Genomic DNA, 25,000 nt, shown 5'->3' with positions numbered 1-25,000 from the left:
CAACACCGCCAACACCACCAACATCAACACCAACACCACCACCACCACCCCCACCAACACCACCCCCACTACCAACACCCCCACCAACACCACCACCACCACCAACACACCATCAACACCACCAACATCAACACCAACACCAACATCACAAACACCAACACCTCCACCACCAGCAGCACACCAACACCACCACCACCACCAACAACAACAACAGCGTCACCACCACCACCATCACCAACAACAACACACCACCACCACCACCACCACCACCACCACCACCACCACCAACAACAACAACAACACCACCAACAAAAACAACAACGACAAAAACAACACCAACACCACCAATACCACCACCAACACCACCCACCACCACCACCAACACTAACACCAACAACAACACACCACCAACACCAACACCACCACCACCACCACCAACAACAACAGCGTCACCACCACCACCACCACCACCACCAACAACAACAACAACACCACCACCAACAACAACGAAAACAACAACAACAACACACCACCAACACCACCAACATCAACACCAACACCACCACCACCACCACCAACAACAACAACCAGCCATCAACTCTCGGAGCCGACACCCACCTACAGATGTACGGATTGCTCCTGAAGGCGGCCACACCTCCAGGAGGGACCCTGATCTCCCTCCGACACATGGGGCAGTGGAATCGCGAGGCGTCGCCCACGAAGTCCTGCAGGCAGCCCAGGCAGAAGGTGTGGGTGCACTCCAGCAGCTTGGGCCGCCGGAACACCTCGTGGCAAATGACGCACGTCAGGTTGTGGGCTTCCGCTTCCGCTTCTGATTCCGGTTCCGTCGGAGGCGGGGAGGAGACTGAAGTTGTCTTTCCTGTTTGGGCCATTGGAGTGGCGGGAGGGGGGGGGGGAGGGGGGGGGGGGGGGTTGGGGGGGGGGAGGAAATGAAGGTTTGAGGGTTTGGAGGGGGTGTTGGGGGCCGGGGAGTGTGAGGGCTGAAACATGAAAGCGAAAAAAATGCAGTCATAGATCATAGATTTAAAAAAAAAAAAAATTTATTTTTATTTTATAATATATAAAAATATTGATAAAATGATAATGACAATAATGGTAGTCTTGATAAAGAGATAATGATGACGATAAAAACAATATAACAACATTGCAATATAACAATAAGAACTGGTGAAGTACTGGTAGCAGTAGTAATAGCAGCAGTAGTAGTTGTAGTAGCAGAGCAGTAGCAGCAGCAACAGAGGTAGAATAGCAGCAGCAGCAGCAGTAGCAGTAGCAGCAGCAGCAGTAGTAGTTGTAGCAGCAGCAGCAGCAGTAGCAGTAGCAGCAGCAGCAGTAGTAGTTGTAGCAGCAGCAGTAGGAGCATCATCAGTAGCAACAGCAGTTGTAGTAGCAGCAGCAGCAGTAGTAGTAGTAGTTGTAGCAGCAGCAGCAGTAGCAGCAGCAACAACAGAAGTAGAAGCAGTAGCAGTAGTTGGAGTAGCAATAGTAGCAGCAGCAACAGCAGTAGTAGTAGTAGCAGCAGTTGCTGCAGCAGAAGTAGCGGCAGTTGCAGTTGTAGTAGTAGTAGTAGCAGCAGCAGCAGTAGCAGTAGTAGCAGCAGCAGCAGTATTAACATTAACACGGGATGGGAAAAAAGCATAAACAATGAGGTATCCATTTAGGACCTAACATGATATTGAGATGAAAATAAAAGGTACATAGAAGGCAAATGATTGAAATAAAACAAGAACAAATATAGGCCAAGCTCAGCGTTCCCCGACACGCATGCATACTTACACGAGAGCGCAAGCATATGTCTTTATATATATATATCCACTCACACGCCCGTACACACACACACACACACACACACACACACACACACACACACACACACACACACACACAATCAGCAGTCTCTCAGAGTCCCAGGCCGGAAGAAAACCTTGAACGGAACCGGAAGTAAGTTCTGTGAATCAGCCCAGTTGTGAAAACGTTATTGTTAACTCTGTGTATGAAACAATGCTGGCTGATCCGGACATTTTGTGGAGGAAAAATCCACTTTGATAGGAAAACAAATACATTTGCAGGCAGAATGAAATTAATTATCTAAAAAAGAGTGGTGTACTAACTTCTATAATGTGCTCTCCCTGGGAAGAGCAACCTTAATAAGTTGATTCCACACAAAGAAAATCTGTCGACAAAAAATACAACACAACACAGCACAATGCAATACAATGCAATGCAATGCAATACAATGCAAGGAAATGGAATAGAATGCAATGCAATACAATACAACACAATAGACCCACAGTACAGCACGGCGCAGCACAGTACAATACAATTCAATACAGCAAAGTACTGTACAGTACAATACAATGCAAAAAACAACAGCAAAAAAACACTCCAATGCATTACATTACAGAGTCAATACAATACAGTACAATACAATAATATACGTATATATATATATATATATATATATATATATATATATATATATATATATATATATATATATATATATATATATATATATATATTTCTTTTTATCACAACAGATTTCTCTGTGTGAAATTCGGGCTGCTCTCCCCAGGGAGAACACGTCGCTACACTACAGCGCCACCCATTTTTTTGTATTTTTTCCTGCGTGCAGTTTTCTTTGTTTTTCCTATCGAAGTGGATTTTTCTACAGAATTTTGCCAGGAACAAACTTTTTGTTGCCGTGGGTTCTTTTACGTGCGCTAAGTGCATGCTGCACACGGGACCTCGGTTTATCGTCTCATCCGAATGACTAGCGTTCATACCACCACTCAAGGTCTAGTGGAGGGGGAGAAAATATCGGCGGCTGAGCCGTGATTCGAACCAGCGCGCTCAGATTCTCTCACTTCCTAAGCGGACGCGTTACCTCTAGGCCATCACTCCACTTAATAAAAATACAACGCAATACAATACGATACAACGCAATTACAATATGCTACAACACAACACAGCACAACACAACACAATAAACCCAATACAATGCACTTAAATACAACCCAATACAAGTTTTTACAACACCATACAAACTGTACTGCCACCTGTCATACGCACCCTTCGGTCCTGGGCTGAAGTTAGATCCACGTAATCCAGTAGCAGAGGTTTGGCCCACACGGAGACGGCTCAACACTTCAAAAATAAACATTACCACAACCTGCGTCAGTGGCTGTCTGGGATGGTTCAGAAATAAACATTACCACAACGTGAGTATCCCGTGTAGTTGCCTAGCTATGGAATGTATCCCAGTTGATTTTTATCCCCTGGGGTCAGACAGACAAACAGAGACAAACAGACAGACAAACAGACAGACAAACAGACAGACACAGACAGACAGACAGAGAGACAGACACAGACAGACAAACAGACAAACAGACAGACAAACAGAGAGACAGACAGACAGTCAGAGACAAACAGACAGACAAACAGACAGACAAACAGACAGACACAGACAGACAGACAGAGAGACAGACACAGACAGACAAACAGACAAACAGACAGACAAACAGAGAGACAGACAGACAGTCAGAGACAGACAGACAGAGACAGACAGACAAACAGAGAGACAGACAGACAGTCAGAGACAGACAGACAGAGACAGACAGACAGACAGAGAGACAGACACAGACAGACACAGACAGACAGACAAACAGAGAGACAGACAGATAGAGACAGACAGACAAACAGACAGACAGAGACAGAGACAGACACACAGACAGACAGACGAACAGAGAGACAGACAGATAGACAGACAGATAGACAGAGACAGACACAGACAGACAGACAGAGACAGACAAACAGACAGAGACAAACAGAGACAGAGATAGACAGACAGACAGAGACAGACAGACAGACACAGACAGACAGACAGACAGAGAGGCAGAGGCAGAGGCAGAGAGACAGGGAGACACAGAGACACAGACTGACAGACAGACAGAGACAGACAGAGAAAGACAATCGGGCAGACAGACAGAGAGACAGACAGACAGACAGACAGACAGACGGACAGAGACAGACAGACAGACAAAACAGACGGGCAAACAAACAGAGACAGACAGAAAGACAGAGAGAGAGAGAGAGAGAGAGAGAGAGAGAGAGAGAGAACGTCGAGGTTGTCTTGGGAAATTCTAAGTGACCGCCTGAACTGATCGATGAAGCTTCGTGCAATTTCGTGTTGCCCATTATAAATGTTCCTTTTATAGCAGAACGACTTGGATCGAAGTGCTTTTTCTCACGAAGCATGGCATTTGACGTGGATCTGTGCCATGGTCGGTTTATTTATTTATTTAGTTATTTAGTTATTTATTTTTTAGTACATATTCTGCAAATCCCAAGTCAATACTGAGTGTTCGAGAGAGGTCTCTGGTTGTTTTAGAATCGATTCATTGGTCTCCAAAATTAATAATCATTTCATGTTTGGTTTAAGCGTGTGAGCCACGGCAGTTCACGGTCAGTTCAACTGGTTCATTCCACACAGGAACTGTTCACGATACGGCAGACCATTGCTGTACAAGTTGACTGCATTGCGCACGTAGCAGTTGTTGGTGCTGTTGTTGTTGCTGTTGTTGTTGTTTGTGTTGTTGCTGCTGTCATTGTGATGTTGGTTTCAGTGGTTGCTGTTGTTGTTGCTGCCGCTGCTACTGTAGTTGCTGTTGTTGTTGTAGCTGCTGGTGTACGTTATTGTTGCTGCTGCATTTGTTTATGCTGTTGTTGAAGAATTACTGCTGTTATTTCTTGTGCTGTTGTTGTTGTTGGTGGTGGTGGTGTTGGTGTTGGTGTTGCTGCTGCTGCTGCTGTTGTTGTTGCAGTTGCTGTTGGTGGTGGTGTTGGGGGGTGGGATGGGGTGGAGGTGGAGGGGGTGGGGGTGGCGAGGGTGATGTCTGTGTTGTATGTGTTGTTGTTGTTGCTGGTGGTGGTGGTGGTGTTGTTGTTGTAGGTGTTGTTGTTGTAAGTGTTGTTGTTGCTGCTGCTGTTGTTGTTGGTGGTGGTGTTGTTGTTGCTGCTGTTGTTGTTGTTGGTGGTGTTGTTGTTGCTGATGTTGCTATTGTTGCTGTTGTTGTTGTTGCTATTGTTGCTGTTGTTGTTGCTGTTGTTGTTGGTGGTGTTGTTGCTGTTGTTGTTGTTGGTGGTGGTGTTGTTGCTGTTGTTGTTGTTGGTGGTGGTGTTGTTGCTATTGTTGCTGTTGTTGTTGGTGGTGTTGTTGTTGCTGATGTTGCTATTGTTGCTGTTGTTGTTGCTGTTGTTGTTGGTGGTGTTGTTGCTGTTGTTGTTGGTGGTGTTGTTGTTGCTGATGTTGCTATTGTTGCTGTTGTTGTTGCTGTTGTTGCTGTTGTTGTTGGTGGTGTTGTTGCTGTTGTTGTTGTTGGTGGTGGTGTTGTTGCTGTTGTTGTTGTTGGTGGTGGTGTTGTTGCTGTTGTTGTTGTTGTTGCTGTTGTTGTTGGTGGTGGTGGTGGTAGGGGGGGGGGGGTGTTGGTGTTGTATGTGTCAGTTGTTGTCGTTGTTGGTTTTGCTGCTGCTGCTGTTGTTATTGTTATTGTTGCCGTTGTTGTTGCTGGTGGTGGTGCTGGTGGTGGTGGTGGTGGTGTTGCTGTAAGTATTGTTGATGTTGCTGTAGTTGTTTCTGATGCTGCTCAGTGCCGGTTACTGCTGTTGCTGCTGCTGTAGTTGTTTCTGATGCTGTTCAGTGTTACTGTTGTTGCTGGTGTAGTTGTTTCTGATGCTGTTCAGTGTTACTGCTGTTGTTGCTGTAGTTGTTTCTGATGCTGTTCAGTGCCGGTTACTGCTGTTGCTGCTGCTGTAGTTGTTTCTGATGCTGTTCAGTGTTACTGTTGTTGCTGCTGTAGTTGTTTCTGATGCTGTTCAGTGTTACTGTTGTTGCTGCTGTAGTTGTTTCTGATGCTGTTCAGTGTTACTGTTGTTGCTGCTGTAGTTGTTTCTGATGCTGTTCAGTGTTACTGTTGTTGCTGCTGTAGTTGTTTCTGATGCTGTTCAGTGCCGGTTACTGTTGTTGCTGCTGCAGTTGTTTCTGATGCTGTTCAGTGCCGGTTACTGTTGTTGCTGCTGCAGTTGTTTCTGATGCTGTTCAGTGCTACTGTTGTTGCTGCTGCAGTTGTTTCTGATGCTGTTCAGTGTTACTGTTGTTGCTGCTGTAGTTGTTTCTGATGCTGTTCAGTGTTACTGTTGTTGCTGCTGCAGTTGTTTCTGATGCTGCTCAGTGCTACTGTTGTTGCTGCTGCAGTTGTTTCTGATGCTGTTCAGTGTTACTGTTGTTGTTGCTGTAGTTGTTTCTGATGCTGTTCAGTGCCGGTTACTGTTGTTGCTGCTGCAGTTGTTTCTGATGCTGTTCAGTGTTACTGTTGTTGTTGCTGTAGTTGTTTCTGATGCTGTTCAGTGCCGGTTACTGTTGTTGCTGCTGTAGTTGACAAACAAGGCACACACAGTTCAGTTCCCATGATCACTCACACCGCCGTCTACTCAGCCATCTCGTGTCAACAACAACAACAACCCGAGGCGACAACCTACATCCTCCAGTTCACGTTGACATTGTGTCGCCTCCACGCGGCTGCGCCTGTGGCTTTCGACAACCTTCACCCCTGAAACGGGAATCAATAGAAGAGTTCTTTTCACTGAAGAAACGCTGAGAGCCATTCACGCATGAATGGGCGTTGGCGTTGTTGTTGCTTCTGTGATGGCTTTACATGCCTGCTTCTGTCAGGTTTAAAGGCTGCGAACGCATGCATAAACCATAACGACGTGTTGGCTCAGTGAAGTACAGAATCACAGACACAGACAGGCAGACACACACACACACACGCACGCACGCACGCACGAACGCACACACACACACACACACACACACACACACACACACACACATACACACACACACACACACGTTGACGCAGACAGACAGACAGACAGACACACACACACACATATTCACACAAACACATACACAGACACACGTAGACACACGCACATAGATACAGACACACTCAAACACACACAGACACGCACACACACACACACACACACACACACACACACACACACACACAGACGCACGCGCGCGCACACACACACACACACACAAACCTGAGCTCACCTCAGCTATCCAGACACTTTGGCAAACTATAATATCACGACGTTCCAACTCGAAACCCTAACACTGACAACTAACACAACCTCAACTGCATGTTCCCCGCACTAACACAATAATAAACACAGCACGCACACAGACCTAACAAGAATGCTTACCTCAAAACCTCCCCCACCTCCACCGTCCCCTGTAGCCCCCCCTCCCTCCCCACCCCCCTTCCTGTCCGTCACGTGACTGTAACGTGATCATAGGTCAGGACGGGCACTGACTGCCAAGTGACATGTGTCTGACAAGGAAAAGATACATTTCCGATGCTACTTCACCGATCTGTGTAAATTGGCGTCCGTGACCCGACCGAAGTCTGTGTGTGTGTGTGTGTGTGTGTGTGTGTGTGTGAGTATGAGTGTGTGTGTGTGTGTGTGTGTGTGTGTGTGTGTGTGTGTGTGTGTCTGTCTGTCTGTCTGTCTGTCTGTCTGTGAGTGGATGTATAACAGTCACCGCGATTTAAGTACCATCATAATAATTACAACAGCACCCAAACACACGCACACACACACACACACACACACACACACACACACACACACACACGCACACACACACACGTACGCACGTACACACGCACGCACACACACACGCACACACACACATTTTTTTTCTTCGTTTTTTAAAAACTTTTTTATGTTTAGCGTGTCAGTTTTAAGGTAATCAAATCAACAGTGTATTGTCCAACATGACATGGACATGGGTCCGATTTGTTTCTTTTGTGTAATCATTTTATCTAATTTCATCTCAGTTAAACTATACATAACTAGGGTGGTCCTTCAGTGTTTGTATGCCGAAGGTCAGATATCTGCTGCCACTCTTTATTTTATTTTTTTATCTTTTAAGCATAATGTAGTGTTGCATGATATTATGTTATACGTTCATACATGCATGTATGTAATACACAAACTTGCAGTGGGCTCTCAACTAAAGGCCATACGAGTATCTGATCTTGAGGGTTATACGTTTATCAGGAATCTGTATCTGTTTTCTTCTTCAGTCTTCTTCTCTGGTGAAGAATAAGACGAATTATGTAGATCAGTCCTCACGTTTTTGTTTGTCACCGTTTTGAAACCGAAACTACACTCCATCTCGCTCACTACGATCAGCTTCGGATCCGCTCTGTTTACGCATACCCAGATTCAAACTCTCGACTGTTGGCCGCCGTTCTTTCTCTGTCTCTGGACCTTGCAACTGGAATGAACTTCCTCTTTCGCTTCGTCAGGTCTCCACACACAGCTCTTTCACGTCTGGCCTTAAAACCCACCTTTTCCCAATATAACCTTCCTTCGCTGCCTCTTCCTTGTCTTCAGTTTCTCCAGTTTTAGAGTTACGCTTGCGTGTGAATGGCTGGTGCGAAAGCGCTTCGATTTGTCTATGCACAAGCTATATAAATACCATTATTATTATTATTATTATCAGAGCGAGTTTGTGTCATGAGCAGTTCCTGGTGTGTTACATAGAGAGAGGTGTGTGTGTGTGTGTGTGTGTGTGTGTGTGTGTGTGTGTGTGTGTGTGTGAGTGTGTGTGTGTGTGTGTGTGTGTGTGTGTGTGTGTGTGTGTGTGTGTGTGTGTGTTTGTTTTTTTGACAATGTATCACATTTGTGAGGATGCATGCATAAGCTAGAGGCAATGGAAAATAAGTCGGGTTATTAATTCTTTGTATTGAAAGTTACCAGGTTTTTTTTTTTGTTTTTTTTCAGTTTTGGGGTGTTGTTGTTGATGGTGGTGATGCAGTTGTTGTTGTTGTTGTTGTTGATGTCTTGAGGGAGCATGACGTCATCGATGACTTGACGTGGAAGATCACGAAAATATCTGTTTTGTTTGTTTGTTTTCTAATGGAAAATGTCTCTGGTTTGTTTGCCTCTCTGTCCGTTTGTTTCATTGTCATTGTTGTTGTTGTTGCTATTGTTGTTGTTGCTGTTGTTGTTGTCGTCGTTGTTGTTGTCGTCGTCGTCGTCGTTATTTTACAATGATGATGATGATGATAATTATCAGCGGCAGCAGCAGCAGCAGCAGCAGCAACAACAACAGTTGTAGTAGTAGTAGTAGTAGTTGTTGTTGTTGTTGTTGCTGTTGTTGTAGTAATCGACATTATTATTGTTGTGTCGTTATCGACATTGTTTTTGTTGTTGTTCACAGGGACAGATTGGAAGATTAGACAATGCCTAAACTCTTTAACCCTTGAGTGACGAAGTCTGTGAATCTCCAATCTTGAATCTTGGTGGTTTTCCTTCCAGACAGCGGCTCGGTCAGTCAGGAAGGAGGTCTGCAGTTTCAGTTTCAGTAGCTCAAGGAGACGTCACTGTGTTCGGACAAATCCATATACGCTACACCACATCTGCCAAGCAGATGCCTGACCAGCAGCGTAACCCAACGCGCTTAGTCAGGCCTTGAGGCAAAAAAAAAAAAAAAAAAAAAAAAAAAAGGTGAATAAATGATAGATAAGCTTACACAAATAAATAAATAAATAATAAATAATAACTATAAAAAAAAAGAAAAAAAAAGAAAAAAAAGCGCAAATAGATGTAAAACATGAAGATACACATTTACACATTCACATATACACCCACACATGCATAACAGATATGCACCGAACATGCAGTTTCACAGATATGAAAGCACAGTCAAATACATATAAACGTACATGAGCTCCAACACACACACACACACACACCACACATTACCCTGCACCTCCTCTACCCCCCTCCTCCACACACTCATTTCTAGTCTACGTATCACAGCTTCCACGGCACACACACACACACACACACACACACACACACACAGATGAACACTTACTTGTACATGGAGGTCTGCAACTTGTTGTGACAAGTATATTTCCCTTCCCACTTGACTCGGTTAACTATGTGCAACAAGCTGTGCCCTGCTCGTTTGCTACTCGAGACCCTGCCTGTGAATGTGAAAACACCATGAAGCCAAGACAGGTTTCACGGGAAAACATTACCATAATGACTTTCATAGGAGGCAAATCATTTCTCTAATCTGCGGATGGAAAATGAATTGTTTTAGAACAAAATATGTCAGTAATGTTTCTTGCATCTGTGGTGCTGACATAACAGCCGATCATATACCAGCTTGCGATATGTTAAAGTCTCAAATCCCTGAACTGAAATCATCTTCAGTGTTGACGATCTTCAGCAGTCCATTGCTAAAGTATGACTTTTTCAACTCCTTGTTAAATAGTCCAGTTGGTTCGCTGTTATAGTTGTTAGTTTTTCATTAGAAATATGTTATATTGTTATTTTATTTTATTTATTTATTTTTTTTTTTGGGGGGGGGTTCTAACAAAACTTAAATCAATCATTTTCTATATGTAACACACACACACACACACACACACACACACACACACACACTTTCACTTACTCGCATGCGTACACAGTAATTCCCACCCACCCCCCTCCTCCCCCTCCTCCCACTCGATTTTTTTTCCTACCCTCGTCTAATATCACTTACAGTGAAAAGACGTTAAACTAAAGAACGATCAGGAAACGTCGACCGAAGCCCTGTCTGTCCACGTCTCCTTTCAGTTCCAAGGTCTCCGTGGGTTTCGAACCACGACAGAGCCTGGTGTTGAGCATGTCGATATTTCAGCCTCTATCTCTTCGGTCAACAAACAAACAAACACTCAAACAATTAATAATAAGAATTAATGTGGAGTGATGGCCTAGAGGTAACGCGTCCGCCTAGGAAGCGAGAGAATCTGAGGGCGCTGGTTCGAATCACGGCTCAGCCGCCGATATTTTCTCCCCATCTACTAGACCTTGAGTGGTGGTCTGGACGCTAGTCATTCGGATGAGACGATAAACCGAGGTCCCGTGTGCAGCATGCACTTAGCGCACGTAAAAGAACCCACGGTAACAAAAGGGTTGTTCCTGGCAAATTCTGTAGAAAAATCCACTTCGACAGGAAAAACAAATAAAACTGCACGCAGGAAAAAAATACAAAAAAAAAAAAAAAAAAAAAGGAAAAAAAAGGGTGGCGCTGTAGTGTAGCGACGCGCTCTCCCTGGGGAGAGCAGCCCGAATTTTACACAGAGAAATCTGTTGTGATAAAAAGAAATACAAATATAAATACAAATACAAACTGAAAAGTACCCATGGCAACGAGAGTGTTGTCCTCTGGCAGAAATTCTGTTGAATAAATCCACTCTGATAGGTACACAAATATATATACATGCTCTCAAGGCCTGATTGAGTACGTTGGGTTATGCTGCTGGTCAGGCATATATGGATTTGCCCGAACGCAGTGACGCCTCCTTGGGAAATTGAAACTGAAACTGAAACTGAAACTGACAACAACAGCAATAACAATAAAAGCAGCAGCAGCAGCAACAACAATAACAGAAACAACATGTTAGCTGTGCAAGTGGAGGGTCGAACCTTCCACCCAGTGCAGAAGATCAAAACATCATGCGCACGTTAACGATCCCGCCAGCCTTTTGACCGTTCACTGGGTCAAGGAAACAAGAAAATCCCCAGCATGCAACAGTCACATGAGAGTATTAGACATTGGACGGGAAATAGGAAGGACAAAGAGTCAGCGGGAAGAGAGAGAGAGGGAGAGAGAGAGAGAGGGAGAGAGAGAGAGAGAGAGTGTGTGTGTGGTGTGTGTGTGTGTGTGTGAGCCAAATCTGTCCGAGTTCCGTTTTTTGCCGTGTGTTGAGACCGTGAAAATGAGAGGAATTTCGCTTTTTATTTATCTGTTGTTTTTAGACTCACTTGTGTAAACAAATTGAGTTTGAACCCGGTGTTCGGCTCTCTCTCTCTCTCTCTCTCTCTCTCTCTGTCTGTCTGTATGTCTGTCTGTGCCATGTCCGTGGTAAACTTTAACATTGCCATTTTCTCTGGAAACATTTTGTCCGTCAATACCAACTTCAGCTTAAATATCGTAGGAAAAAAAATCTTCACATTCATACCAACAAGAGTTTGTAAGTCTCCCGAATTAAGCCGTGTTTCCCGTATCATTAACGTATTATTTCGTTGAGGCCATTTCCGGGATTCCGAAAACACCATATAACCGCATGTCAGTTGCAGTGGCGTTGGCGAGACATAGTGAGTGTCGGCTTGACCTCGATTTTCTTGATCGCAATTAAATGGAGAGAAATACAAATTCTGGACAGAACACATACAGTGACACATACTACATTATCGACGTGTTTACTGCATATGAAATCTTTTAAAGCGGATACACAATTAACTAGAACGAACATAAAAGGGAAATTGAATCGACCGTGTCATACATAGTTTCCCGACGGGTGTAACTAAACTACTTTTATCTCGATCCAGAGAAAAACGGCTAAATGTTGCAGTGTGATTGCGGCGATAACCACGTCGACCTCCTCTACAGCGGACTTTTAAAAAGTTCTTAATTGCCCTTAAAGAAGTTTTTTAAATGCCCGAGATACACCAAAATGATATGATTTAAACAGTGTTATCACTTCGAATGCCGCAATCGATTTATCGCCCTTAAAAAAACTGAAAAAAGCATGCATAAAAAAAGTAAATTTTTGAACGTCTTTCATGGACCCGTAAGTAAGACAATTAATTTTTTTCCCACCCAAACATGTCTGTTCCCACCCGAACATTTTTATACATGAACATATACATACAGATTTTCTCTCTCTTCATCTTCTCTTTAATGTATGAGACCTAAATATTGTGTTGTTCATCTTCACCTTTGGTTGTTGCCGTTATTGTTGTTCAAGGTGGTGGTGGTGGTGGTCATGGTGCATTTACTGTCGTGTTGTTTCCGCTGCTGTAGTTACTGTAGTCTTTGATGCTGTTGTTGTCGTTGTTGGTGGTGGTTGATTGATATGGATACCTATATAGCGCCTATCCTCGGTCAGAGACCAAGCTCTAAGCGCTTTACAAACACGGGGTCATTTGCACAACAGGCTGCCTACCTGGGTAGAGCCGACTGACGGCTGCCACTGGGCGCTCATCATTCGTTTCCTGTGTCATTCAATCACATTTCAGACGCACACGCATACACACTCAGACAGACATGTAACATTTTACGTGTATGACCGTTTTTATTTATTTACCCCGCCATGTAGGCAGCCATACTCCGTTTTCGGGGGTGCGCATGCTGGGTATATACTTGTTTCCATAACCCACCGAACGCTGACATGGATTACAGGATCTTTAACGTGCATATTTGATCTTCTGCTTGCGCATACAAACGAAGGGGGTTCAGGCACGAGCAGGTCTACACATATGTTGGCTTGGGAGATCGGAAAAATCTCCACCCTTTACCCACTAGGTGCACCGAGATTTGAAAGTCTGTGTGTGTGTGTGTGCGTGTGCGTGTGCGTGTGTGTGAGTGTGTGTATGTGTTCCGTGTGTGTGCGTGCGTGCGCGCGTGCGTGCATGTGTGTGCGCGTACGTGCGTGTGTGTACGCCAGCGTGCGTGCCTGAGGGTCAGTATCTCTCGCTCTGCAACGTGTGCTCATGAATTTATCATAATAAACTGTTCTCTTATTTTCATAGCCATGTGCTCTTGAAATACGACTGGCTACTCAACTCATGGCACAAGCTGAAAGCTGATCTATAGCAGACGACGTTTTCGCAACTAACAGCCGGCCTTCAACGGCTCGCGCAGAATGTGTAGTGACGCCATTCCCGGTTTGAATGCAAATCCAATTTTAGACAAAGCTACGTATCACTGCCCTGCTGTTTTACCTCTTCTTCTTATTCTTCTTCTCAACTTCTAAATAACTATTGTAAATAAAACAATCGAAAACCCTTTTTGTGACTGGCCTCTATGTGTTCCTGGCCTGTGCGCGGGAATTCTTGTCTATCCTTTAATACAGTAAATCATCATTAGTTCTTTTGTACCGTCCCGGCTTATATACCACTTGGGTACACGGCTACACTTTTAATTCCTTCCCTGAGAATACACACGACTTGTGGAGGTTTGCACAGCAAGTTGAAAAGCAGTGCACACCGGTCACACCACCAAAGTCTGCCAGTGTCGTGCTGTTGCGGAGTGGTAGTCCGTGGAGACTTGGATCCATCAGGTAATTCTCTGTTGCGCGCTGGGCGGTCAGTGTGACGTCAGGAGTGGCGGCGGCAATACCGGTGTAACGTGCTGAAATCACCCCCTGTTCCCTGACTCTCAATACTATTTCCACAGAAGAAGGGGGGTTTGGGGGGGCAGGGTGGGGGGTGGGGGTGGGGGTTAAAATTAATGGGCATAGGGCAAGAATCACTCCCCCTCCACCCCCCCACCCCCCCACCCACCCCCCGGCACCCCTACTGTGAACTGAACGTTGGATTGCTTCTCTTCTCTGATTCTCGTAATACAAGAATTGGAGGCTGAGAGGTGGAGGAGGGGGGCGGGGGAGGGGAGGGGAGGTTAGGGGGGGGGGTTGTGACTCACTCCCCCTATCGGACAGGTAGGTGGAAACAGGCACGTACCTATATTTACCCCTATGGGGTGTTTTTTTTTTTACCGTGTCCAAAGTGACTCCACGGGGAAAGGGAGGGGGGAGGGGGGAGGGGAGTCTGGCTCAGGTCCAGAATCATGACTCCACCCTTAAATTAAGTTGCAATGTGTTTCAAATGGCGCGGCCGGGATTGTTGTTTGGGACAATTTGAGAATTTTGAGGGGTGGGTGGGGGCGACTACAGGGGGAAGGGGGGGATTCGGTCAGGATTCACTCCCCGGGGGATGCGTTAAGTCACGTACCCATAACGACCCCCCGGGGAGTGATTTCGGGAGGGGAGTGGTTGTGGATCGTTACACCGGTGCAATGGCAGTCTGCTCTGCAGTTGGAAGCACATAGCACTCACAGCAAACTGACGCCTTTCCTTCGCCCGAGTGTCTTTTATTTTTAGCTGGTGTTGCGACGCTATGGTATCACGTTGACACACTCTGTCTCTCCCTCTCTTCTCCTCTTTCTCTCTCTCTCACACACACACAGACAGACACGCGCTACACACACACCGCGACACACACACACACACACACACACACACACACACACACACACACACACACACACACACACACACTGACAATTTCTCTCAGTCTCTCTCTCTCTCTCTCTGCTTACACACACAGACACACACACAGACACACACACACACACACACACACACACACACACACACACACACACACACACACACACACACACACACAACCATACACACTTTACCAGAGTGGAAAAGACAGACACAGGAACAAAGAGACAGGGACAACAGTGACACAGAGAGAGAGAAAGACAGTGAGAGAGAGGGACAGAGAGACAGAGAGAGAGAGAAAGACAGTGAGAGAGAGGGAGAGAGAGACAGAGAGGGGGAGACAGAGAGAGAGAGACAGAGAGAGAGAGAGAGAGACGAGAGAGAGAGAGAGACGGAGACACAGAGAGAGAGACACACAGAGGAAGGGAGACAGAGACAGAGAGACAGACAGTGAGAGAAAGGGGAAAAGAGAGAGGGAGACAAGACAAGACAAGACAAGACAAGACAATTCTTTATTTCGAGGATAATAGATAAGCACTGGTGTGCTTTTTTACATCCAGTCCCCGCCCTGAATAAGGTCTACACTACACAATATTTAATAACATGAAAGCATGGTGTTAGTAGAGATACACAACAGAGGAAAAAAAAATGCATAAATCAAAACAAAACAAAACAACAACAACAACAACAACACACACACACACACACACACACACACACACACACACACACACACACACACACACACACACACACACACACACACATGACATACAGGCACTAGCATGGTGTTAGTAAAATGCATAGGAAAAAAAATGAACAAAATCAAAGAAACAAACACACACAACACATTACACATCAGAATGGGGGATAGAGGGTGAGGAAGGTTCTGTCAACCATACACATTTGACAAACAGTATCAATAAAATGAACGATTTATATTACTCATTATGGCATAAGGTGGGAAAGGCAATGTTTTAAGAGGGAGAGAGAGAGAGAGAAAAAAAAGAGAGAGAGAAGAGAGAGAGAGAGAGAGAGAGAGAGAGAGACAGACAGACAGACAGACAGACAGACAGACAGAGAGGGGGAGAGAGACAGACAGACAGACAGACAGACAGACAGACAGAGAGAGTCACTGACAGAGAGACTGAGAGAGATAGAGATAGATAGATAGATAGCTAGAGAGATAGATAGAGAGAGAGAGAGAGAGAGAGAGAGAGAAGAGAGAGAGTAGGGCAGTGGGAGTGTGGGGGTGTGGAGAAAGCCTTACTGTGTGTGAAAAGTTATTCAACTTTCACTGATGCATCTTGATTGTGCCGTTCACTTCACAGTATCTGGGCGTACGTCACGTCACCATCGCATTTCCCGTGTTTCCCAAATTCATATTATCGTTACTTTTTTTTTTTTTTAACATAAAAGACTTACTATTTCAGTTTTGAAAGTTCGTCAACAACTCTCTTAGTCAGTGAACGCAACAAGGTGGAAGAGAAGTTAACGATTAAAATCAGCTGCACTCATGATAAAAATATAATGTTGCATTATCTGTTTTTGTTACTTTATATTCTAATTCTTAATATTATATATTATATCCAGGTGGAAATGAATAACAACCCTGTCAAAAAAGAGAAAAAAAGGAAGAGAAGAAGAAGAAGAAGAAGAAGAAGAAGAAAGGTGAGCTTAGAATGACTCGTGCATGTGCCGGTAGTGCTTTGTGAAAAGACGACCCAAGGGAAGCAATTCTGGCTCCTTGGCAGAACAAATTTAACTCACACAGAAAACACTTCGTCTAGACTTCGTTTACAAGTTCATTGTGCATGGAATTTCGGCATCTCCACTTTTCTTCCCCTGTGCGTTTCCGTTCATAAGACGAAAAACAGCAACATCATCATCATCTCATCATCATCTATCCCTTGACCCGTGGGTGGGTCGTTGGGGCACCATGGATGACTGCCTGGTCAGCTCGCGCCACCTGCCTCGGTCCTCAGCGGCCCTTTGAGTTGTGGCAAATGGCAGGCCCGTCCACTCTTTGATGTTGTCCTCCCACCGCTTTCTCTGCAACAACAACTTATAATTGGTTAATAACATTGTAAGTGGAGTGATGGCCTAGAGGTAACGCGTCCGCCTCAGAAGTGAGAGAATCTCAGCGCGCTGGTTCGAATCACGGCTCAGCTGCCGATATTTTCTCCCCCTCCACTAGACCTTGAGTGGTGGTCTGGACGCTAGTCATTCGGATGTGACGATAAACCGAGGTCCCGTGTGCAACATGTACTTAGCGAACGTAAAAAAACCCACGGCAACAAAAGGGTTGTTCCTGGCAAAATTCTGTAGAAAAATCCACTTCGATAGGAAAAACAAATAAAACTGCACGCAGGAAAAAACTGATACAAATAAAACAAGAGAGGCAAGGCCTTCAAGACTCACTTGTGATATACTTAAAAAAAATCCAAGCTTTTTATGTATTGAGTATAATTTCAAAATGTAATGTTTAAGATGAGAAAGACCAGTTTAAAGCGAATTAAGTCCCCTAGCATTAATTACAGAGTAATTTCCCTTTATAATTATCTGCACCAAAAACGTTTGCAAAATAAATAAAACTTCCATGCTTAGCAAAAGAAGTTCCTGTTTGAACATAAAATGATAATAATGACTGCTCTTGTTGTTGGGTCAGAATATCAGATCAAAGTGCCAAGTTTAGAGAATACAAAAAAATATAAATATAACAGTAAATGCAGTTTGCATATAATTAGGCTTCATTTTTAAAAATTTTTTTGTGCCCATCCCAGAGGTGCAATATTGTTTTAATCAAGATGAATGGAAAGAACTGAATTTTTCCTATTTTTATGCCTAATTTGGTGTCAACTGACAAAGTATTTGCAGAGAAAATGTCAATGTTAAAATTTACCACAGACACACACACAAACACACACAGACACACAGACAACCGAACACCGGGTTAAAACATAGACTCACTTTGTTTACACAAGTGAGTCAAAAATGGGTGGTGTTGTAGTATAGTGACGTGCTCTCTGGCCCTGGGGAGAGCAGCCCGAATTTCACACAGACAAATGTCGGTTGTGATAAAAAGAAATACAAATACAAAATACAAAGAACTTGATGTATCATTGATACTCTACACGGCTCCTTCCCCATCAGTTCAAGTTCAATTCTTTGACTGGCCTTCTTTTCGTCTCTTGACAGGGGAAGAAATAAAGAGTATACATTATAATGTTATGGAAAAAACAACAACAAACAAACAAAAAACAAAAACAAAACAAAAAAACCGACAAAAACTGAACAAAACAACCCCCCCCCCCCCCTTTCGTCTACGGAACGAAACTGAATGGAAAGAACACAGAGTAAGAAATGTGTGAAATGTGGATATTGCCGAAACTTACATTGACCAGCCATGCACTACCCACGGACTTACAGTATCAGTATCAGTATCAGTAGCTCAAGGAGGCGTCACTGCGTTCCGTCAAATCCATATACGCTACACCACATCTGCCAAGCAGATGCCTGACCAGCAGCGTAACCCAACTGACGCGCTTAGTCAGGCCTTGAGAGAGAGAGAGAGAGAGAGAGAGAGAGAGAGAGAGAGAGAGAGAGAGAGAGAGAGCAATAAAAAAATAAAAAATAGAATATTTAAAAATAAACAAAAATAAATAAATAAAGTATTAAAAAATAATAAATAAATGAATAAATAAACAAATAAAATAAAATAAAATAAAAATTAAAATAAATAACAATAAAAAAAAAAAAAAAAAAAAAAAATAACTTCTCATTATATACAAATGACGTGGTGTTCGTGCTGTGCAGGGTTGACAGGACAAGTGAAGTTCGTGTAAGAAAAAGAAAATTCCTCAACAGTCAGACATGATCCGACACGGCAACCAGATCGAGAACACAGTATGGATGTAGATCCTCCTCCTTCGTGAACCATGTTGATTCAATGTCTCCCAAAACAGGTACAGTTTTCCGATCAGTATTTCCAAGAGACAAAACCACGGTCTTTGTTTTCCAATGTAAGAGAGACAACTTGTGCACTGGAGTGCTATTTATCTACCGGAACTACCTCCCTTCTTCCATCAGACTCGCCTCCCTAACGAAACTTTGATCTTTCTACTCATTCGCTCTGGAATCAATGGCAAGTTCTTCAGTATTGTCAGGACCATGTATGCGTTTCCTCAAATGGTGCCGTTTCTGAGTCTTTTGCAGTTTATCAAGGTGTTCGCCAAGGTGAAAACCTATCCCCCTTTTTGTTTGCTTCAGTTGTATGTGATATTTAATTATTTATTTATTATTATTATTATTTTATCATTATTTTCATTACTACTATCTTTTTTTTCATCATAATTATTATTTATTTATTTATGTATCTACACTTATATATATATATATTTTTTTTTTAAATATTTTTTTATTATTTTTTTTTTCCTCAAGGCCTGACTAAGCGCGTTGGGTTACGCTGCTGGTCAGGCATCTGCTTGGCAGATGTGGTGTAGCGTATATGGATTTGTCCGAATGCAGTGACGCCTCCTTGAGCTACTGATACTGATACTGATACTGTATGTGAACGATGTGGAAACCCACCTTATCAAGAATGGATGCTCCCCTGTCGATATGAGACTAAGCCATGATGCTTTAACTCACTCAGTACGGCCAGTCCTCTCTTCTCCTCTACACAGACCCCTCGGATGTCCAGTGGGTGTCTGAATGACCCAACCTTTAGCTTCTGTCGTCAGAATTGTGGTATTCTTTGTCAACATTCTCCTCTTCAGTATAAGAGCCTTCCGCTTGCAATATTTTGATGATGGTAACTGGGGTAAAACGCTGTTAACGTCGTCTCTTTCGCCGTTCGTATGGAAAGAGTTAAAGAGTATCTGAATACCCCAAACTATTGCTGATTCTGTGTGCCGATGATACCTGATGCCTGTAATATGCCCCCCCTCCCCCTCTCTCCGTCTTTCTCATTCTCTCTGTAGCCCTTTCTCTCTCCCTTTCTCTGAGATACATGGTTGTCTTCCCTTTATTTTGTCTGGTGATAAAATTGGAAGAAAAAAAAAATACTTGTACAGCTTAAACTTGAATATCTGTAATAATGATATGATCTTCGTTAGATATGTGTTCTTTTTCCTTTTCTTTTTCATGTGTTGCACGTGTTGTACTGTATACCAACAAAAAAAAAAAAGAAAAAAAAAAGAAAAAAAAGAAAAAAAAGAAGGAATTTAGAAAAAAAAGAAAAAAAAGACTAAGGGCAAGTATGCCTTTAACATAACTATGGAATATAACAAGTTTGTGGAAAAATGGGCACTTTATAATTGTTTGATACAAGATTAAGCTTTTCAATGCTACCTTGGAACTTTGACATTGAACATATATTGTTTTGCTGTTATAGATTTGTCAGCACTTAGAACTTAATTATATGCCTACCCTATACTTTCTAATGCACAAAACATATAAATTCTGTATCTGTAAACCTTTGTCTGAATAAAAAATGTTGAAAAAAAAAGACTAAGGGAGGCTAATCATGTGATATACATGTAATTGTATACAGTGTGCATAACCTGTGTTTGTTTCCCTTTAATCATGTGACCAGACTTCTTGAGCAGTTGTGTTTCATGGCCCCCATACCTGGTGGTTATAGAACTTTGTAGCCGTGTTGGAAATGCTGACAGTAATAGTAGTGATGGTGGTGGTATTAATAATAGTTAGACTACCATAGTACTATTTGTATTTGCATTTGTATTTCTTTTTATCACAACAGATTTCTCTGTGTGAAATTCAGGCTGTGCTCCCCAGGGAGAGTGCGTCGCTATACTACAGCGCCACCCATTTTTTTGTAATTTTTCCTGCGTGCAGTTTTATTTGTTTTTCTTATCGAAGTGGATTTTGCCAGGAACAACCCTTTTGTTGCCGTGGGTTCTTTTACGTGCGCTAAGTGCATGCTGCACACGGGACCTCGGTTTATCGTCTCATCCGAATGACACGGGATTCTCTCGCTTCCTAGGCGGACGCGTTACCTCTAGGCCATCACTCCACTTGGTGTACAGAAATCAAACTGGAAATGTGCTTGCTTCTCACAGTTTCTCTCGGCATGGCAGTGTGAGTGCTAAGGTTGGTTCGTTCTGTCAACACCACCTGCTGAATCACGGCTATTAACATTTTATATAACTGAAATGTTTCATGCTGAATTTGTTTGCGTGGATCGTATTTTTTTTTTCTTCAAAAGTGGCGTTTTAGATTATGTCATACTTTTGTAGAGATGAGCATTTAATAATAAAGATGGTATTTATATAGCGCTGAATCTTGTGCAGAGACAAATCAAAGCGCTTTCGCACCAGTCATTCACACGCATGCATAACTCTAAAACTGGAGAAACAATTTAGTGTGAATATATATATATATATATATATATATATATATATATATATATATATATATATATATGTGACAGTCAGTCGTGTCCGACTATGACCATCAGAACAGCAGAGGAGGCAACTGTTGTTCCGACTATTTGGGCTAAAATTTGATTATAGTGGAGAGTGTCTTGCCCCAGTTACATCCCCACTCTCTAGGCCAAGAGGGTTTTAGGATAGTCGGCGTTGGGATGGTTCCCAAAGGCCAACTAGCCCACAAGGCTGCAGCACTAAGAGCCAGTGCAATTTTGCCTCCTAGTTTGAGAGTCATAGTCCTTCACAAAAGACCAAGCTGTAAATGATTTCCCATTGACTGGAGAAACCATTGATAATACAGCTCTCACTTTGCTGTTGGCCCAAATGTAAACTTATGTCAATCTGTGATATAAGCCGAGTGTTGGCAGTGTGAATATGAGGGGTGGGGATTGCACGATATATGCAGACATAACATACACACATACATGGATATATGATATACATATATGTGTGTGGCTGTGTTTGTATCTGTGTGTGTGTTGGTGAGCTCTTGTAATCACAAGAAACCTGATGCTGACAGTTCATGTGTTTATGTAAGCATTGTTTAATTACACATACTTAACCGTGACCCAACTAGTGCAGACTCTGGCAGGGGTCTGACATTCCTGTCCTGTGCAAACTACTATCCGCCTATGCGGAGAAAACGAAACTACGGGCGATAACCTCCCGGAAGTAGGTAATATGTGAGCATTGTTTACTAAAATTTTATGCTGAATTTCTTCTTGTGGCTGGTGATGATGTCTTTTGTCAGTTCTAATCTGGGATACGAAACATTGTTGCTGTTTTGAAACAGCTTGCATCTGATGAAATAGAGGGCAGTGTGTGGTAGAAGAGGGTTGGGGGGTGGGTGGGGGTGGGGAGGGAGTGGAGTGGGGGGGGGGGGGGGGGGGGGTCATGGGGGTGAGAGTGTGTGTGCGTGTCTGTATCTGTGGTACATGTGTGTGTGTCTGTACCTGTGTGCGTGTGTGCTTTGAAATTGATTGTTCTGACCACTAAAGTGGACTGAGAATCAGCGACTTCAGTGTGATCCATTTTATTTCTATTTCTCCCATTTGTGTCAGTATGTATTTTTGTATAGTGTACATGTATATCTTAATGGCATATTTCAGTTCCTCAGATGTTTTGTAGTTTGTTGTTGTTGTTAATATTTGTCTCATATGTGGTGTACAGAGTGGACAGAAGGCAGACTTTACTTCCTAAAATGAGACGTGTTTTAGTTTCAAGTTCCTTGGTCAGATGGTGTGCGTCTGATGACCACATACTGTAGTTTGTGATGCCCGTGTGCTGAGCGTCATTAAACGATGTATCACTACACGTGTTTGTCCATGGGTTCTTTCAGTAAGATGGTTTTCTCCCTGACCACTGATGGTTTTCTGCCTGACCACTGATGGTTTTCTCCCTGACCACTGATGGTTTTCTGCCTGACCACTGATGGTTTTCTCCCTGACCACTGATGGTCCTCTCCCTGACCACTGATGGTTTTCTCCCTGACCACTGATGGTCCTCTCCCTGACCACTGATGGTCCTCTCCCTGACCACTGATGGTTTTCTCTCTCTCCCTGACCACTGATGGTTTTCTCTCTGACCACTGATGGTCCTCTCTCTGACCACTGATGGTTTTCTCCCTGACCACTGATGGTTTTCTGCCTCTCCCTGACCACTGATGGTTTTCTGCCTGACCACTGATGGTTTTCCCTCTCTCCCTGACCACTGATGGTTTTCCCTCTCTCCCTGACCACTGATGGTTTTCTCTCTCTCCCTTACCACTGATGGTTTTCTCCCTGACCACTGATGGTTTTCTCTCTCTCCCTGACCACTGATGGTTTTCTCCCTGACCACTGATGGTTTTCTGCCTCTCCCTGACCACTGATGGTTTTCTGCCTGACCACTGATGGTTTTCCCTCTCTCCCTGACCACTGATGGTTTTCCCTCTCTCCCTGACCACTGATGGTTTTCTCTCTCTCCCTTACCACTGATGGTTTTCTCCCTGACCACTGATGGTTTTCTCTCTCTCCCTGACCACTGATGGTTTTCTCCCTGACCACTGATGGTTTTCTCTCTCTCCCTGACCACTGATGGTTTTCTCCCTGACCACTGATGGTTTTCTCTCTCTCCCTGACCACTGATGGTTTTCTCTCTCTCCCTGACCACTGATGGTTTTCTCTCTCTCTCCCTGACCACTGATGGTTTTCTCCCTGACCACTGATGGTTTTCTCTCTCTCCCTGACCACTGATGGTTTTCTCTCTCTCCCTGACCACTGATGGTTTTCTCCCTGACCACTGATGGTTTTCTCTCTCTCCCTGACCACTGATGGTTTTCTCCCTGACCACTGATGGTTTTCTCCCTGACCACTGATGGTTTTCTCCCTGACCACTGATGGTTCTCTCCCTGACCACTGATGGTTTTCTCTCTCTCCCTGACCACTGATGGTTTTCTCTCTCTCCCTGACCACTGATGGTTTTCCCTCTCTCCCTGACCACTGATGGTTTTCTCTCTCTCCCTGACCACTGATTGTTTTCTCCCTGACCACTGATGGTTTTCTCCCTGACCACTGATTGTTTTCTCCCTGACCACTGATGGTTTTCTCCCTGACCACTGATGGTTTTCCCTCTCTCCTTGACCACTGATGGTTTTCTCTCTCTCTCTCCCTGACCACTGATGGTTTTCTGCCTGACCACTGATGGTTTTCTCTCTCTCTCCCTGACCACTGATGGTTTTCTCCCTGACCACTGATGGTTTTCTCCCTGACCACTGATGGTTTTCTCTCTCTCCCTGACCACTGATGGTTTTCTCTCTCTCCCTGACCACTGATGGTTTTCTCTCTCTCCCTTACCACTGATGGTTTTCTCTCTGACCACTGATGGTTTTCTCTCTCTCCCTGACCACTGATGGTTTTCTGCCTGACCACTGATGGTTTTCTCTCTCTCCCTGACCACTGATGGTTTTCACTCTCTCCCTGACCACTGATGGTTTTCTCTCTCTCCCTGACCACTGATGGTTTTCTCTCTCTCCCTGACCACTGATGGTTTTCACTCTCTCCCTGACCACTGATGGTTTTCTATCTCTCCCTGACCACTGATGGTTTTCTCTCTCTCCCTGACCACTGATGGTTTTCTCTCTCTCCCTGACCACTGATGGTTTTCTCTCTCTCTCCCTGACCACTGATGGCTTTCTCTCTCTCCCTGACCACTGATGGTTTTCTCTCTCTCTCCCTGACCACTGATGGTTTTCTCTCTCTCTCCCTGACCACTGATGGTTTTCTCCCTGACCACTGATGGTTTTCTCCCTGACCACTGATGGTTTTCTCTCTCTCCCTGACCACTGATGGTTTTCTCTCTCTCCCTGACTACTGATGGTTTTCTCTCTATCCCTGA

At 43.9% G+C, this 25,000-nt stretch overlaps 1 protein-coding gene across 2 annotated transcripts in view; it reads right to left on the bottom strand.

Moving 5' to 3' along the window:
- The window catches only part of LOC143287957 (tripartite motif-containing protein 3-like), a 12,860-nt gene extending 5,601 nt beyond the window's left edge, over positions 1–7,259 (bottom strand). Inside the window, exons 1-3 of one of the 2 annotated variants that reach the window (XM_076596201.1) lie at positions 7,142–7,259; positions 3,094–3,168; positions 619–1,001 (exon numbers count right to left, since the gene is read on the bottom strand). In XM_076596201.1, the coding sequence (XP_076452316.1) occupies positions 619–893 (275 nt within the window). In that variant the 5' untranslated portion in view covers positions 894–1,001; positions 3,094–3,168; positions 7,142–7,259. Of the gene's footprint in view, positions 1–618; positions 1,002–3,093; positions 3,169–7,141 lie in introns of those variants that run through there. The other variant, XM_076596203.1, reaches the window with a different exon arrangement.
- Between the last annotated feature and the right edge of the window lie 17,741 nt (positions 7,260–25,000).

This window comes from Babylonia areolata, chromosome 12 (assembly GCF_041734735.1).
Source record: "Babylonia areolata isolate BAREFJ2019XMU chromosome 12, ASM4173473v1, whole genome shotgun sequence".
Lineage (NCBI taxonomy): Eukaryota > Metazoa > Mollusca > Gastropoda > Neogastropoda > Buccinidae > Babylonia > Babylonia areolata.
The sequence above is the reverse complement of the archived record's forward strand: the minus strand, read 5'-3'. Positions and strand labels throughout refer to the sequence as shown.